Source organism: Balaenoptera borealis, assembly GCF_965194805.1.
Source record: "Balaenoptera borealis genome assembly, chromosome: 15".
In the NCBI taxonomy this organism is placed as follows: domain Eukaryota; kingdom Metazoa; phylum Chordata; class Mammalia; order Artiodactyla; family Balaenopteridae; genus Balaenoptera; species Balaenoptera borealis.
The window spans coordinates 19,480,414-19,498,373 of NC_138871.1; the positions used below are offsets into that span (position 1 = coordinate 19,480,414).

The 17,960-nt window shown below is 38.8% G+C and overlaps 1 protein-coding gene across 3 annotated transcripts in view; it reads right to left on the reverse strand.

The window, feature by feature from the left end:
- The window catches only part of CTNNA2 (catenin alpha 2), a 1,192,234-nt gene that overhangs the window by 239,178 nt on the left and 935,096 nt on the right, over positions 1–17,960 (reverse strand). For all 3 annotated transcript variants that reach the window (XM_082356061.1, XM_082356060.1, XM_082356062.1), the window contains exon 8: positions 15,176–15,256. In XM_082356061.1, coding sequence (XP_082212187.1) covers positions 15,176–15,256 — 81 coding nt within the window. The remainder of the gene's footprint in view (positions 1–15,175; positions 15,257–17,960) is intronic.

Genomic DNA, 17,960 nt, shown 5'->3' on the forward strand with positions numbered 1-17,960 from the left:
CATTCATTCTTTCTCTAATTTCAGTTTTATTGAGATAAAATTGAGATTAAAATAAAATTGTAAGATATTTAAAGAGTACATCGTGGTGATTTGATATATATACATTGTGAAAGGATTCCTCCCATCTAGTTAATTAACATATCCATCATCTCGCATATCTTTCTTTTTTTTTGGTCAGAACTTTAAGTTCTACTCTCTTAGAAAATTTCAATTTTACAGTACAGTGTTGTTAACTACAGTCACTTTATTATTTACATGAGACTCTCAGACCTTATTCATCTCATAGGTTAAAGTTTGTACCTGTTTACCAACCTCTCCCCATTCTCCCATCCTCCAGCCCCTGCAACCACTTTTCTATTTTCCATATTTACGAGTTTGACTTTTTTCTTTAAGATTCCACATATAAGTGATACCATGCAGTATCTGTCTTTCTCAGTTTGGCTTATGTGACTTAGCATAATGCCCTCAAGTCTCATCTATATTGTCACAAATGGCAGAACTTCCTTCTTTCTCATGGCTGAATAATATTCCATTTTGTGTGTGTGTGTGTGTGTGTGTGTGTTTTATATATATATCTCATACCTTCTTTATCCATTCATCTGTTGATGGACACTTAGATTGCTTCCATATCTTGACTATTGTCAATAACGTTGCATGGACATGGGAGTTCAGATATTTCTTTGACATTCTGTTCTCATTTCTTTTGGATATATATCCAGAAGTGGAGGAGCGGATCATATGGTAGCTCTATTTTTACCTTTTTGAGGAATCTCCATACTGTTTTCCACAGTGGTTGCACCAACTTATATTCCCACCAACAGTGCACAAGTGTTCTCTTTCCCCCACATCCTCACCAACACTTGTTATCTCTGGCCATCGTAACAGGTATGAGGTGATATCTCATTGTGGTTTTGATTTGCATTTCCCTGATGATTAGCTATGTTGAGCATGTACCTGTTGGCCATTTGTATGTCTCTTTGGAGAAATGACTATTTGGGTTCTCTGTCCATTTTTAATGGGATTGTTTCTTTTTTTGCTGTTGAGTTATATGAGTTCTTTGGATATTTTGGATATTAACCCCTTATCATATATATGATTTGCAAATATTTTCTCCCATTCCATAAGTTTCCTTTTCATTTTGTTGATGGTTACCTTTGCTGTACAGAAGGTTTTAGTTTGATGTAGTTCACTTGTTTTTGATTGTTTGTTTGTTTGTTTTTGCTTTTGTTGCCTTTGCTTTGGGTGTCAAATGCAAAAACTCATTGCAAAGACCACTTTTAAGGAGCTTATCACCTATGTTTTCTTCTAGGAATTTTATGGTTTCAGGTCTTATGTTCAAGTCTTTAATCAATTTTGAGTTGATTTTTGTATATGGTGTAAGACAGGAGTCCCATTTTATTATTCTGTATGTGGATATCCAGTTTTCCTAACAATTTATTGAAGAAACTACCCTTTCCCCATCATACATTCTTGATTCTAGTTGTTCATTCTTGTAAAGGTAATAAAGGCCCCTTAATAATCTGTCTTCAGTTGTGTATTTCAACATCTTTTTCTGATTTCTCAAGGGGAAAAAAGGATCCATAAAGAAAAATCTACACAAATGCCACATTAGTATTAAAGAGATTTAAATGTTAGACCAAAGAAAACAAATAAGAGTAAATGCACAAAAATGAAATGGGGTAGGTAATAACGCAATTAGCTCAAAGGAGGAAGGGACCTTATTATAAGAGTAGTAAGAAATTCACAGAGAGGAAAAAATATACTTTATCTCTTTCTTTATTCCACTGCCTCTACTCAGTAATTGGTGTTCACTCATTCATTCCTTCTACTAGCATTTGAAGAGTTCCGGGTGTACCAAGCACTATGTTTGACCAGGGACACAAAGAAAAAAAAGACAAATCATCTACTCTCACTCACTGCTAAAAATTCCTCTATTACCTCAATTCCCAATTACTAATAAAGCTACAGTGAACAACTTAACCACATATACTTGACTGGCCTCATAAACGCTGCTTAGAGGCAAGCATGAGTTCCTCCTATTCAGTGTATTGGAGGCTGGCCTAGGGAACACCCTAAAAGAGTCCAAATTTGTTAACTTCCTTCACATCATATTACTAAAGACTTTTTCTCACTTAGAAAGGTTCTCCCAGGATTTCTCCACCCCTCCATCAGAACAGACATACTTTCAAATATGCAGTTTGTTAACCTGGAAGGTTTGGTATTTCAAAAGGGTGGAATTTTAGGTAGCATAGGTGAAGGTGGAAAAGATATTTCTAGTATAACACCTTGTGCAGAGCCCTTAACCCACATTGAAAAGCAGACCGATTATTCTGTGTATTTGGAAGTTCTACTCAGTTTCCAGCTGCTTATTGCCCTTAATATTAATCCTGTGCATGTTCACTTTTATAGCTTGCAGAGAAATTTCCTAGACATTATTTCATTTGAGCTTATTTATAATGTCATGGTAAGGGTGACAGATGTGGTTTGCAGGGCAAGCATCATTTTCTTTGTTATATCCTGATAGATGAGGAAAGGGAGGGTCCACTAGTTACACATAGAAAATACCAGAGTCAGGTCTTCCAGTTCCAAGAATAGTGCTATTTTACTTAAGGTCTATGTGTTTATGAATCTGGCTGTTCAAATTCACAAATCCCAATTTGACAAAGATGATCTTTTTTTCCATCCTTCACTCCCACACCTAGTCAACCATTTACCCCCAGCATTATATCCCCTCAGGCATTGCTTATCACAAAGAAGGATCTAAGTTTAGATAGCTGGATATTTCATTCTGAGTATTTATTATCTGCCATTGATTAATTGGTATTGAATGGGCATAAGCTGCTTGAATCCAATGTGAGAAAGTCAAGAGTTGTATCAGATAAGTTAACTCTAGCAAGGACTCTTAGGAATTTTATGAAATATTGCTCAAAGAAAGATTTGATGCCCCCTGCACCAACTGAATTGGCAATTGAGAGAGATAATCATTGAATGGATGGTTTTATAGAAGACTAACAGTAGAAGCCTATAAAAAGTGTATTAAGAGCAAGATACAGAGGAGAACAACTCTCTAAAACCATATTTCTTCCTAGTGGGGTCAGTTCTACACACCTGCCACAGTGTGGCAGGATTTGTACCAGATAGAATCATCTGGCCCCATACTTCCATATTTCTGGCCATTCCACATTACAACACTAGTCCTGTGGGTCTCAGAAGAATCCCCAGTGTAAATACAAGAGCCTCTGGGAGGATCCCATGCAAAACTTACCAGTTCCCACTCCAGGTATCAGATGAGTGACACTTACAGTTCACTTGAGCAGGATGGGAAACTTGGGGGGATAAGATGCTGTTGGGTAAGGGAAGATGGATGATGAGCACTTACTGTTAGTACAGATGTCACTTGTAAATGAACCTCTAAAACTTCTGACCATTTGTGGTCATCAAAGAGCCCATCACATTTCCTAAAAAAGAAAGCCTTTCACCCATGCTCCCCTGCTCTAATCCAGTTATAGATAATCGTGTACCTCTGAGTTAACTTCTCTCTCCCGAGCTCTTCCACCGTACACTATACTTCTTCACCTCCTGTCTTTAACTATTGCACAGCGTTTCCAACAGCTGCTGAATTTTTCCCTAGAGGGGCTTCATTTCAGACGGAGCCCTAATGATTACTCCACATTTCTAAGCTTGTGGAAATCCTATAACATGACTGATGCTATCACTGTTTAAGGGAAAGGCAGGAGACAGACTTCAGGTCTTTCAGTTTTTCAGGAGATCTGGATTCTTACACCATATTTGTTTCATCTCAAGCAGACTTTTACTTCTAGAGCATGGGTTGCCCTACTTTTCCTATAAAAGGCCAGACAATATATAATTTAGTCTTTGCAGCCATTTGGTCTCTGCCACAACTACTCAACTCTGCCATTAGAGAACAAAAACTGACAATACAACTTCTTTACCTAAACAGGCAGAAGGCCAGATTTGGGCCACAGGTTTGCAGGCACCTGTTTTATGTGGTTTCATCCATGGATTTTAAGTCTTGCAACCCTATCACTCTGTCCATGTCACTCTGTTGCTTCACTAGTACTGCAAATCCCTGGCTATTTCAAGCTCCATTCACCCACTCTTTACTTAGAACTGAGCATCTGCAGTACCCAGCAGTTACCTGCTTAAGAAGAGAAATAAGGAGGCTAGAAATGGCCTCAAGAGTCCCCAAGGGGCCAATCTGACTGCTTTACTTGACCAAGTTGACTTTTATTCTCTTTGCCTCATGTTCTGCTAGAAAATATAGGTTATTTCAATGGTGTCTAAGAAATTCCATTTCTAGCAGACACTTTGAGGCAAAGAACAGAGGAATGGCTGTTGACTTTTCCTAAAAATTCTGTGGACTAGGAGGGTATCTAGTTGGGTTGCCCAGCCTGCTCATTACATCAGTAGGTTTTCTGACCTGGACTGGACTCCAAATCCTGATATTTCCTCCTAATTTGGCAAACATATTGAGAGTACTTCTACAGACTGGACAAATACACAGAGAATGCACCCAAAGAGCAACAGACAAGCTGGTTGTTATGGTAATTTACAGACACAATGAAAGTCACAAGTGATCTACTTTCACCTGGTTATTATGGCATCTATGGCTACAGCCTCAGGGTCACAATGATCTAAGCCTTCAGATTTCAAAGGAGGGGCTGAGGGAAATCTGCTCAGTCGGCATGGTTCATTAGTGCTGCCTTCTTCCTGCCCCTGTGACTCTGAGCCCTCCCTCACCCATGTTCACCTGCATGGACCTCCCAGCTCGCCTTGACCAAAGGTACTCTTCAACTTCTCTGTCACCCCCTTCATGCAGCTGCAACTCCGACTGCAGCTACTTAAAGGCAGCTTGATCTTCACTGAAATTGAAGGAATCAAATAAAGGTATAGAAGTACTGTCCTTAAGAGTTAACAGGATTGATGTACTCATGAAAAACCAAGAAATTGTGGAATGAGAGAGGAGGTACTGAGATTGGTTATTCGCCCAAACTTCTGACAAGCACTTATGGTTGGATCAGATGGAAAATCCCCTCTTATCACCAAAGCCCTCAAGACAAATGGTTTCTCTCTAACCCTAGAACACTGGGGCACAATCCATTCATCTCTTTCTTACTGAATATACCAGGCAGGTCAGCTAGTCTCTCGATTTGCATTTAATCAGCTATCCCCCACTCCAGCTAAAATGAAAGTCCTTTACTTTTTTCCCCTGTGATTAATTAGGAAAATAATTATCAAAATCTCATTCATAGTTCAGTGTCTTGCAAGGGGCTTGCCACAGATATGGATGATTTAAGGAAGAAAAAAAAATGATGATATTAAAGAGGAAAGCTATTATTTTGATTATTATTGAGGATCTCAAGACATTATTAATTGATATTTACCTTATAGTCTTCCCATTAATGGAATTTTAATAAAAACTAAGACCAAAGTGTATCAACTTTAACAACTACAGTCATTAAAAGGACAGGCTTCAGAATCAGCCCACTTGGGTTCACTAACTTACCAGCTTTATATCAGTAATAAATGTAATTTCACTGTCATAGCTTCAAAATGCAACTCTGTAAAAATAAAATCTTTTGATAATAATAGATTGTAGAATCAAATTGTAGATAAAGTGTCAAGGAGAGAATGGACACTTGTTAAGCAAATGTCCAACAGTTTCAGTGGGTTTCAGCTTTGCTTTTTTGACCTTCATACATAACCAAATACAAATAGAACAATGGATCAGATGATTAACAGAGTTGGCTATTTCAGCTTTCAATGACAAGACAGCAGCAGCTGCTCGGTTCCTAAGCCTAACCACTCTTAGCATTCAGAGTTATGGAAAGGCAAGCCAAGTGGTTGTGAAGCCATGAATTCATATGCAATAATAATCACTATTTGTAGGTCTTTGAAACTTTAAATAGAGTTCTTTACTGAAGCTTTTATCTGGGCCTTAAACTTAGACAAAGTAGAAAAAAAATCAGTTTTGCAGCACAAAACCAACATCAATGGTTGATAATTACAAAATCACTGATCTTAACTCAATTTCCTAGCTACTAAAATTGCCCAGTAATGGTACCAGATGCTGGGTAAAGGGATAAGCTCCCATATCTAAAGCAGAGGCTGTTGCAGGTGGTGTTAAGGATGCTGAAGAAAGACCTTTTGCCCTGAGAAAAGACCTTAGAGGTCCCTTCTACTTCTAAGAGTTTATGAGTCCAGGACCACTGAATCCATCTCTCTTTTTTCAAAGCTGGTTGAGAAATAAGCTCAGAAGATATTATTCCTTTCTTTTCCTACCTCTCCTTTTCCCCTACTCCTATCCCCCCTCTGATTTTAGGGGTAACTGCAAATCTTTATGCACATATAATCATATAATCATCATTCAGCTTTTAAAATAAGCATTTAAACAGACTGTATCCATCGTATATTAACGCATATATGTGGAATCTGAAAAAATTGGTATAGACGACCTTATTTACAAAGCAGAAATAGAGACACGGACGACGTAGAGAACAAACATATGGATACCAAGGGTGAAGGGGGGGGGTGGGATGAATTGGGATATTGGGATTGACATATATACACAATTGATACTATGTATAAAATAGATAAGTAAAGAGAAGCTACTGTATAGCACAGGAAACTCTACTCAATGATCTGTGGTGACCTAAATGAGAAGGAAATCCAAACATGAGGGGATACATCTATAGATATAGCTGATTCACTTTGCTGTACAGTATAAACTAACACAATATTGTAAAGCAACTATACTCCAATAAAAAAAAATGAGAGACTGTATCCTTCTTTCTGAAGTTAAAGATGAGTGTGATTTTTCTCCTTCTCGTTGGAGGACATTCTTTGTTGAGATGATTAAATTTCTTACCTTTTTTTCTGTATATGAAGGAAATTTTCCATGCTCCAGCCTGACAAAAATACCTGTTCTGGGTACAGTTTCCTGAAATGTGGCACCATATGTGCATCAGTAAACATTATGTGTAGAGTAAATTAAGCCAAGCCTTATAATGAGGCAGTAAGGAAATTACTGTAGACCTGAAAGAGTAAATCAGCAGTATTAAAATGCTCTCCATTTTCTCTGAAGCACTTCAGAGTGCCATAAAAAAGCTCTTATCAATGTGATAAACATCAGAAAGAAATGCATTTGGAGCAAGACAACCTAACAGACACCACAATTCAAATAGGTCTTCAAATCTGGAGTCCAAGGTGTCATCTCATCACAAAATTTAAAAGTCAGCCCTTTTGCCACTAATGTAGGAGAAAAAAGAAAACAGCCTGACATTGAGACTTTGGGGGTAAACTCTCTCATATAGCAGGTACAGTAAAGACATTAAGAGATAGAAGCTCTGGAGCAGAGCCAAGACTAAGGAGAGTCACCCATCATAAACAAAACAGCAACGCTGTAAATAAAAACAGGATCAGTATTCCTGGGTTTTTCTTTTGCTTCAGGCTTCAATATAGCTCTGCACTGCCTTGCTACTGATCCTGTCTTTATTTACAATGTTGATAAGATGCTCATCATGAATTTTTTTGCATTAATTTCAATTTTTAAAAATACTGCAGAAAATATTATTTATATTGATTACTCAGTTTTTTGGTTCTCCCTAAAATTATGTGCCATAGGCTACTGCCTCATTCCCCTTCACCTCCACTTGTCCCTGCCCCAGAAAGCACAGATCTTGCCAAGCCCTTCAACACAGCACAATGAACAAGTAGACCATCCATTTCTAATCTTGGCCCATGGGGAGAAGAGGCTCAAGCTTGGATTCTCCCTCCCTTGAAACAGGTATTGTATCTGTGAAGTGGTGAGGTCTAGAAGATGCCAAATGGATTGGCAAGAACTTGGAGGGCTTCTGGAATCCTCAAGTAAACCTTCCAAAGGACTGTAATGAGATCTAAAAGTTCCCACCATCAGAAACAAAGGCAGTGGAATTCAAACCTGCCAGAACATCACAATTACCTAGAAAGCTTATCATGATACAGAGTTTAAGTTACCACCATCTGTACCTGAAATCAGAATCTCTCAAGATGGAGCCATATACAGGTTTCTCCCGCTATCCGAAAGTAGAGCATTCCTACGTAACCTTTTGCAAGCCGAAATGCTATAAATCGAAGAAGCAACTACCATATGATGCATCTTGCCGATGGATTCAGAAAATAAACCAAGATAAAACACAGATGCTTTTAAACACAGTTCAAAGCTATGGCAGCTGAATGCTGAGGTGTTGAGTGTAGTTCCCGGAGAAGGAGCTTGGTGGCGCCACTCTCGCTACTCGGGGTGCCCACGGCCTGTATAAGAGCTGGCTGCAAAATGCTGGACAGATGTTGCATTTTACCTTTTTTTTTTTTTTTTTTTTTGTAAAAGCAAAAATCCTCCAGATTTCTTTCAGTTAGCAAAAACAGGAACTAATGTAGGTATTTCATAAAAGCAAAATGGCATAAAATGGACTTTCAGAAAGTGGGGGATACCTGTATCTGCATTTTGGCAGGTTCTTGAGCTGACTTTTCTAAAGCCAGCCCAGCAAGAGGAGACATCTGGGTTAAAGCATAGAAGCTCTCTTAAAATGGAAAAAGCTGTTATTATCACAGTAAAAATGGACTTTTTAAGCTAACAAATCTTGTTCTTAAAACAACAGAAGCAAAGACATGAGAGTTTAGAACAGAGGGAAGTTGATGACTGGGATATTTTGGGGTGGGATAGCTGCATACAGAGGATTCTTCATCCCTTCAACACCTGTGTGGTAGCAGCTTACTTTATTTTGGGCGCTAAGATATGCCTTGAGGAAACACAGAATATCAGGACACGGGCACAAGCAAAAACATATAAACAACTTAAATCTACTGCAAAAAGTGTCATACTAGAGCTATTTTAAAATGCTTTAGGAGCCTACTGAATAAACCCTGTTTATAAAAATTGGATACAGTTGTGATGATAAGGTGACATTTAAGCTAAGCCTTGTAGGAAAAATTGTGAATTTTCCTAAAAGGAAAAAAAAAAAAAAGGAGGGAGGGAGGACATTTGGAAAAATTGTTAATTTTCCTGGAAGAAAAAAATTAAAAGGAGGGAAAGGGGTCATTCCAGGCAGAAGTAACATCAAGTGCAAAGTCATGAAGATGTGCGAATACTGGTCTAAGAGACTGCTGGAACTACAGTGAGCTGAAGGCAGGGAGCCTGGGATCAAGGCACTGGTTATGAGGCTGTGACCATCCTTTTCGTGAAAAGCAATTAAGCAGTGCCAATGGCAGTGGAGAGGAAGGAATGCACTCGAAACACAGATAGGAGGTGGAATCAGCTGAACTAAACGACTGCAGTTAGGATGGATGTTCTGAAATGTTTGGGTAAGCTGAAAGGACATTCAAAAAAAAAAAAATCCTTGTTGTTTGAATCATCATCTTTGAAAATCTTCCAAATTTTCCTGCTTAGGAGTTTCATCCTGGAAAATATGATAGAATTTTTTTATAATCCTATATTGGATCTTCCAGTGTCAGGATCAAGATTCTACATGGCATTCTCATTGCCTAGGACAGGAGGTGTCAGAGACAGGACCAAAAGTAGACATTCTCTTGAATGTCTCAGACATTCTCCTGAGACTCAGACATTGCTATGTATCCTTCCCCTTCCCACTTTTCCTTGACTTCTGGGGCCTGGAGAAATCAGCAGAAGAGAACAAATCCATAGCTGAAGCTTCCACTTAATTGAGCGGTTTCCTATTCATATATGTGTTACAGACCCCTCTGCTCAGTACAGCGTGTTATTTGATTAATCAATATTGATCAAGCTACTGGACTCCTTCTGTGATCTAGACTCGCTAGTGAGAGAGACATCAAGCTTGGCCTCCTCCACAAGCTTGTGTTCATGCGTGAACCGTCGACCACATGCTGGCTCACAGGAATCAATTAAACTACTCCATGATCTGAATAGTGTCTTTGTAAGGAAAGAGCTTGCTGATAGTGATATTTTAAGAACTATTTGCAAGGATAAAATCATGTCCCTTGAACTTGGACTAATGAGTGTTTTCCAGGAGATTAAATAAATATGTGGTGGCCTGACATTCAGGACTGCTGTAACAGGAATTTCCTAAGGTAGAGATAGCTTGAATATACAACTGTGATCAGGGGGCTTGTCCAAAGATCACCTTTCAGAGTGTTTTTGAGCTCTCTTCTACCTCTGCTCTTCTCCTTCTGGCCTTTTTGATTCTGACTTTGGTGTTTCTGATGACATTTGTGTTCAGCTGTCCCAGAGTTGCTTATGTTCTGTATTTTAAACCCCAATTGCTGTATGATCATTTTCTGGTCTCTACATCTCTACAGCAGCACGGCAATCTGACCTAGGGGTAATCTGACCAGGGATTGTTAGCTCTGACATAGGTTTTCAATGTGAAGAACACAAACCTTAACATTTGGAGGAAATCGATATTTTATTTCATAATTTTTAAATTGTAGCCATATAGATAGCTTCATATCCTTATGAGGAAAGCAGCTTCAAGTCTGGAAATAAATGATTTCAAAATGTTTTCTTACAATGAATCTAAAAATAATTGGCCCCATCAGCAGATGTGAGAAAAAGAATTGAATGCTTTAAAATTCCCTTTTTTCTGTAAATGTTTTGGAAAGTCTATAATTCATGCTTTGAGAAGCCAGCTACCTAAACATAATAGCACTTTTTACAAAGAGGTTCCAGTGAACCATAACAGCTGGAGACCTGAGAGATGATATCCTACCATAAACAAGAACCCTATTTTTGACATGCACCACAGATGTTTTTTTCCGTCTGAAGGACGTACATGTCACCCATCCCCAACCCCATGGTGGTAAAGGTGCTGTTGAAAACCACAAAGTACCTCTATATATTACATGAACCCTCCTTCTTCCCCAACTGCCTCCCCAAAAGGAGATTAGTATGTGGGTGACCCAACTGTATCCACTGCTTCTATGGATTGGCAGGATGGGGAAGGGTTATGAGACAAGACCCCACAGCCGGACAGCCTGGGCTGGGACCTCCATGAATCCATACTTTGCATGGCCGTGGGTGCATTACTTGGCTTCATGTCCCCATCTGTAAAATGGACATGGTAACCATCTTTTCTATCTCACAGAGCTGGTATGAGGATTAAATGGGGTCCATTTGTAGAGAGAACTTAGGCACATTGTAAGGACTCAATATATGTCAGCTATTTTTTAGTTTACATTTTGTGGATGGTGATTTTACAAGGTCTCGCTGATGACTATCCACCTTTAGCCACAGTTCTTATGTACGGAATTGGGTCACAAAGGGGACAGCTGAGGAATGTTCAACTGTAATTATTTCTTACTAATCCTGGAAGCTTTTTCTGTAGTCCTATCTGGAGGCAGGATCTTGGTAAATCAACCTTTAATGTGCTACCCAGTGACATGTTTTGCTTGTTTGTTTGTAATCCTTTGCTATATAATCCATTCTATTAAGTATGCATCCCAATGTAAAAGCATTCTATACATGGTTTTGTTGTCTTTTGAAAATGTTTTGATTGTGCTAGCAAAATTGACACTTTTGTCAAGTTGGCACACTGAATCTCATTGCTGGAATTATTACGATGGCTATTAAGGGTGAAGGAATAAGAATTAGTCCATTGATTGGTTTGGGGAATGAGAGAGAGTTGCTAAGTTTAGCAACACACTAACATGTTATGATTACTATTTATTAGCTTCTCATAGGAAAACATCTGGGCCCTGATTTGCTTATCAACTTGGGGGAAAAAAAAGACTAATGCAGGGACCAAAATAATAATCAGGGTAAACCAGCATCACTGTAAGCTTAAGGAAAATCGAGACCATGCCTAGAATAGTTCACAGGTGGCACATAGAAGGAGGACATCGAAGAGCAGCTGGCAGACACCAACTGGGCCCTCTCTAAGGGATGGATAGACCGCGTGGGCTACTAGGTACTCAGGCAGGGACTCGGCCAAAAGCTTTTTTTCTTATAATGGGCTGATTCCAGAATCACAGCAGTGACAGTAGCTCAGACATGGGGCATACTGTGCCCACAGCTCTAAAATTAAAACATAATGCTTAAAGCTGGCAGTTATGTTCCCCTAAATCCATTTTTAATTCCAAACAAAATACTCTTAAAAGGATTCTGTTCTACCACTGCCCACTCTCATGGGTTTAATTGGCAAGATGGATCCATGCCAATCAGTTGAAATAACGCCCTTGGGTTCCTGCAAACTTTTTCACAATTTATGACTCCCCAGTTCCTTGGGACATACTGCCTAAAAAAAAGGGACTTCTACTTGGTTCAAAATTCTACTTAAACAGAAATCCTTTTTATTCAATTACTTGATTTTTTTTTCACGTGTTTACAAATTTAAGTCCACTTACATTAGGCAAGTTCAAAATAATAATCATAATTGACTTTATTTTTTAATTTGGTGACTACAACTTTGCAAGACTCCAGGGTAACCTTCTGAAGGACACTGCCCAACCTTAGGCCTATGAGGAAGAGGGAGAAAATGGAAAGGGTGGGAACTTATGAAAGTCACTAGAAATATTTTTCTTTGATTTCAGCTTTTTTCCTTATGTGATTTAATTTCTCTAAATATTGTATAAAGAAATATAGGTGTATGGGGAAGTGGAGCCAGATAGCTGAGGGTTTTCATTTTGAATCTTTTCTAACAAAGGCCTGTCTGTAATTGAAGGAACAGATAGTGTTTCTTTTTTCATTTATTTGAACCACTAGCATTCACTGAGCCACCACATAGCTGCTATCAGAAACTCAGATAAAACTTTTTTAATCCAATTAACTAGCTACCTAAATATAAACTGAAGATCCACCTGAGCCAAGCTAATCAGACTCCTTGCATGTTCCATCTGCAGAAATGCTAGGTAGCTTCTGTTTAGCTCAGAGAAGCTTTTGTACCAGTACAGGTGTACATGGAGAAACAAAAGAGATGGGAAAAAAAAGATTAAAATATTCCAACATATAGGTAGGGATGGAACTGACAGATGAGGACCATCTTAGTTCTAGAAAGGCATACTGGGGAAGAGAAGGCTGTTTGAACCAAATTCAGGGATGTGGTGTGAAATTATGCCTTAACTGTTGGATCTGAATATCATAAAACAACTATCTTTTACCCTTATTCCTCTCAATCTTTGGGAAAGGTGAGCAGAAAAAAAAATCTTATACATGGAATGATTTGAGGGGATGACATATTCCTTTTACTGTCGCCCTAAAAGAAGCTGCCCAAGAATCTTGTCACCAAAGCATTTAAAATTCCACGATGAATCCACCTTCAAATTTTACCACTGTCCGCAGCTAAAAGAGTCAACACTTTATTGATAATTGTAACACCAAGGTGAAATCTACTTTATCCATTCCTTCCCAATGAGAGAAAAAAATTCCTATGATAGGTCCATGAATGCCGAGAACTTGGAGTATTGGCTCCAGCATGTAAAAGAATGGTCTCTACTAAGACCTAGAGGGGGAGGAAAGACTCGTTTCATGGATTTTGCCTTGTTGACAATCTAGCCAAAGGCAAACCTCGGAGGAGATGCCTGATGCCCTCCCACTGCTTTTAAAACCAGCAGTTATCTGGCATTAGGACCTCTGGCAGAGGAAATAAATGGACTCATTCAAAGATAGCTTACAGACCCAGTTTGGCTTCTTACTTTTACAAATAGGAGGAGACCAAGAGATGAAGGATCCACAGTCGAACAGCCAGTTTAGTGGCAGAGCTGGAAGTAAAACCCTGAACTCCAGACACCTGATTCACTGTTTTCCACCAACCCCAATCCCAATTCCTACTAGCAGTATCATTTCATTTCAGATGGGGGCTTTGTATGGAAAGATTGTCTAAGAGGGCAAGGAGAAGCAGACCTGGCCGTAGAGCTCTTTGGGAATTACCTAATAATGCCTAAGAAGGCAATGTTTTATTCCCCCTTTTTTCAAGGTAAAATAAAAAGAAAATGCTTTCCCCAAAAGGGCTTGTTAGCTGGGCAAACTAGAGTCTTCATATCCCAGAACTAACTGTGGTATCTTCTAGAGGACATTAGCTCAAGTGTGTCTGTACCTTCTGGTGACATCCTGAAGAGAGCTCAGAAGCTCCCCAGCAGTGATTTGAAGTGGTGTTTTCCTCTCATTCAAACCATTCTTAAGATGCTCCTTGGCTATTCTTGCCCAGGCACCTTGCTAATCTTGTCTGTACTTGACGAACTGCAGGACTGAGTGTTAGATGATGCATCCCTGCCAGTCCAGCTTTTCCAGATGGAGAAAGTAAAGCAGGTGTTACCCCAGGGCTGTGGTTGGTTCCAGATGACCAACACAATCAACACTTAATGAGATGGATATATGCAAAAGCTACCAGCAGGAGACAGGATGACTCTCAGGCAGAAATCATGAAGGAATTCTTTGGGAACTTAATGGATGGTATTGTCTCTTCTAGAGAAGAGACAGAATTCAGTGGAGCTCACCACGGCAACATATAAAATAAGACTTACTGTCTTATAGACAACATGTACTAGTGTTCATATGGCAATTTCAAGATGAAAAGGGGCCCTGACTAGAGATTTCTCACCCCTCCCCTAACATGGACCCTTCAGACAAATGATGCCGTTAGCCATTTAAATCATCCAACTGCCTTTCCTTGCTTTGGTTCCCTGCTTCCCAAACAACCATCTGATAAGCAAATTTTCCCCTAGATTTATATCCCTGAGGAAATACACTGGGTCAGAGACCTTAATTAGCCCATCAGATTAAGAGTTGTGTTTCTCATTAACCATTGGCATTCTTGTTTATTCACTGATTGCCTTGGGAGTTTAAGTTAAGACCCAGCAGAAATCAGAGGCTGGTTCTTTACACACCTGGGTCTGAAAAACTGAAAGCCAGATGAAGAAGGCAGAGAATGCATCACCTCTTCACCTGGGAAGATTGTCTGGCCAGTGAGAGGGCTCTCCCCCGCCTTCCCTCACCTCAGGGATTATTTTCATCACCACACCCTTTGCACCTGTCACATCTCTCTCTGTTCAGCAGACTCTAAGTTGTTGATGAAAAGTTTCTGTGTATATGTAGATGCTATAAAGAATAGCGAGCTGAACATCAGCTCTAACACAGCACCCTGAAAAAGGACATTCTCAGAAACCACCACTAAGTACCATGAACCTAAAATAAAAACAAAAACAGTACCTGTCTCCTTAGATCCCTTGTTTTCTTGGTCATCTTATCAATTGCAATGTTTAGAGGATCTCCTTTTTCTTTTCTTCCAGTCTATTAAGAAAAGAGAAATAATTTCTGATTTATAAAAATTCAATGTTAGTGACATTAAAGGTTAAAAAAATTCAGAAACACACTTGAGTTGTAGAGTTCAAGCCATTTTTTAAAAATGATTCTCTTCAATACGCAGCTAATACAACTTGGTCTCTAAAGTTGATTTTCTCTGGAGTAAAAATTGATGAAATCAATACATTCTCAAGATGGTTACACGTATGTCCATATTCAACTCCATGCAAATCTATGTTTTCTTCCCTTCTCCAGACATTCAGCGATTGAGTAAACACAAGGATGTTTTGTTATTGTCTTCAAATACAAATGTTTTGTGTTTTTCTATTATGTAAGCACACTTCTGAACATAAGATGACTGAGATAAAAACTAAATTAGAAAAGAAACTTAAGGTAAATGATCAGAATTCAGAATTTTATACCAATATATCACAGGCTTTTTTGTAACTTCTGTATCAAAATCAAAAGGGATGCTTTACTAGAAAACATGGTATTTTAATCTTTGTTCTGCCATGCAGTGGAATGCCAAACATGATAATAAGGAACCCACAGCTTGAGGTCACGAGGAAAATTTCCCTTATGACTGTAAGAAGCAGAGGCAAAGGCAAAAGATAATAATAATAGTCTTGATAAATTATTCAGTGGAAGTTTGGAAGTTTGACTAGTTTCTGTTTTCCCTTTTGTTTTTCTATTTTTTTCATTGCTGTAGTAACACAATTAAAACCAAACCAAACAGAACCTCCATTATCTTTTTAAAACCACAACAGCAACAAGATTCCCATGGATAAAAAGCTCTACATAACTTTATGGATGGCATTATCTTCCTCTGAAGAGAGAATTGTTCTCAGAATCTTTGTCAAATCTATTAAATTATCTAAATTTTAGTCAAACACCCTACAGATCTATTTATTTATGGTCCTAGTGGCAGGCCAATTCTTTTTCCATACTCAGTTTCTGTAAAACCAAGTAGGTCTCTGCAGTAATTTGTGTATATGATGAAATGAGATCCCAGGTCATAAATTGTGCCTCATGAGATAACGTGTTTCAAGGATCCATAGAAATTAACATCGGACAGATTTCTAAATGTTCTCTTCCAATGGCAAAATCCTGGATGCATAAGGCTGATACACACACATCCGATTTACATATAACTAGATTTAAAGCAGTCACTCTTTTCTACAACTTGCTTAATTAATCATTTTTTCTTGAATGAATGGTTGTTGTGTAATCCTATAGGATTTTTCATAGGTTTTGGCTTTTTCAAAAAGCCAAAACCAAGGCATATGTGAGTATTTATCATTTAAAACCTACAAATCCCCATCACCATTTTTCCACTCCCTAAACTCAAATGCTGACCCTCTCAGATGTACACTCTGAAGTTTTGTAGGTAGAAAGAGCTTAAAATAAAGTGACCAATATTTACAACTTTGAAATATCAGCATACAATTAGCTAAAAGGAAACAAAAGTATATGGAGAAGAACGATGTGCTGCTTAATCTTCCGAGGACAGCTGTCACATAGTGAGTGTGACTTCAGCACCCTGGTTCTCCATAGTCAGGTGTGACACCAGCTTAGCAGACAGAGCTGTTTCTTTTCTCTTTGGTTTCCTCCTTGCAAATAGGACATCTGCCTTCAAACTATGGACATTTTTACGGGGCTCTGGACCACAATCATTCTGGAACCACAGATCTCTCAAGCCCTTTCCATGTAGGAGAGTAATTAAAAACTTACTTTGAAAAAGGAACAATTGTGAGTTTGTTTTAAAATGTGACTATGAGAGAAGCAGACTGGATCACTGAACTTTCCAATGTAAAAAAAGTCAAGACAGTGTGAATACACAAAATAATTACTGAATAAATACTGTGTCAGACAGGGCTCATTGCATCCTGCCAGTAACATATCATTATCTCCATTTACAAAGGAGACCATGAGGATGACAGAAGACCTGGGACCAGGGTGAGAGGAGTGAGGCATTTGCCTCAGGTATAAAATGTAAGGGGTCATCAAAGAACTAAGGAATCAAGATAAACAATAGTTTAATGCAATAGTTTAAAAACTCAAAATTAATGGCCAAAAATCCATGCTGAACAAGTATCAAAACTTTAAATAAAGCCAAGTCTGACAGGGCCAGGATTAGGGTAAGGCCAGTAAGGTGCGTCACGCAAGTACAGGTCAGATAACATTTTTAAATTTTAAACTTTAAAAAATTAGGGGATATATTTATACTAAAAAAAAGTCATTGTTTACCTAAATTTCAAATTTAACTGGGTGTCCTATAATTTTATGTGCTAAATCCAGCAACCCTACCCCCAGGGGTAATGGGGATGCTCAGAATTGTAAGTAGGGTGGTTACAGACACACATTCTGTGAATAGCTGGGCAACATGGGATTCTGTATCCCATCTGGCATCAATAACCTGCAACTGTATAGCACATGTCCCAGACATGTGAGGCATCATGTTGGTCACCGGGGGGGTGGTGGTAGGGGCGTGCAGGGGATGCACAAAAAGCGAGAGTCACATTCTCACACTTGAGGAGCTCCTAATCCAGTGAGGGACCCCAGCGTGAGACCAACAAGACTAACAACTCCACAGAGAGACTAACTCCCTACAGGGCTAAATAAGATGCTCCAAAGAGGAAGGAGATGCTGCACTTGGGAAGTCAGTAATCTCACAGAGGGATGGGAAGATTTA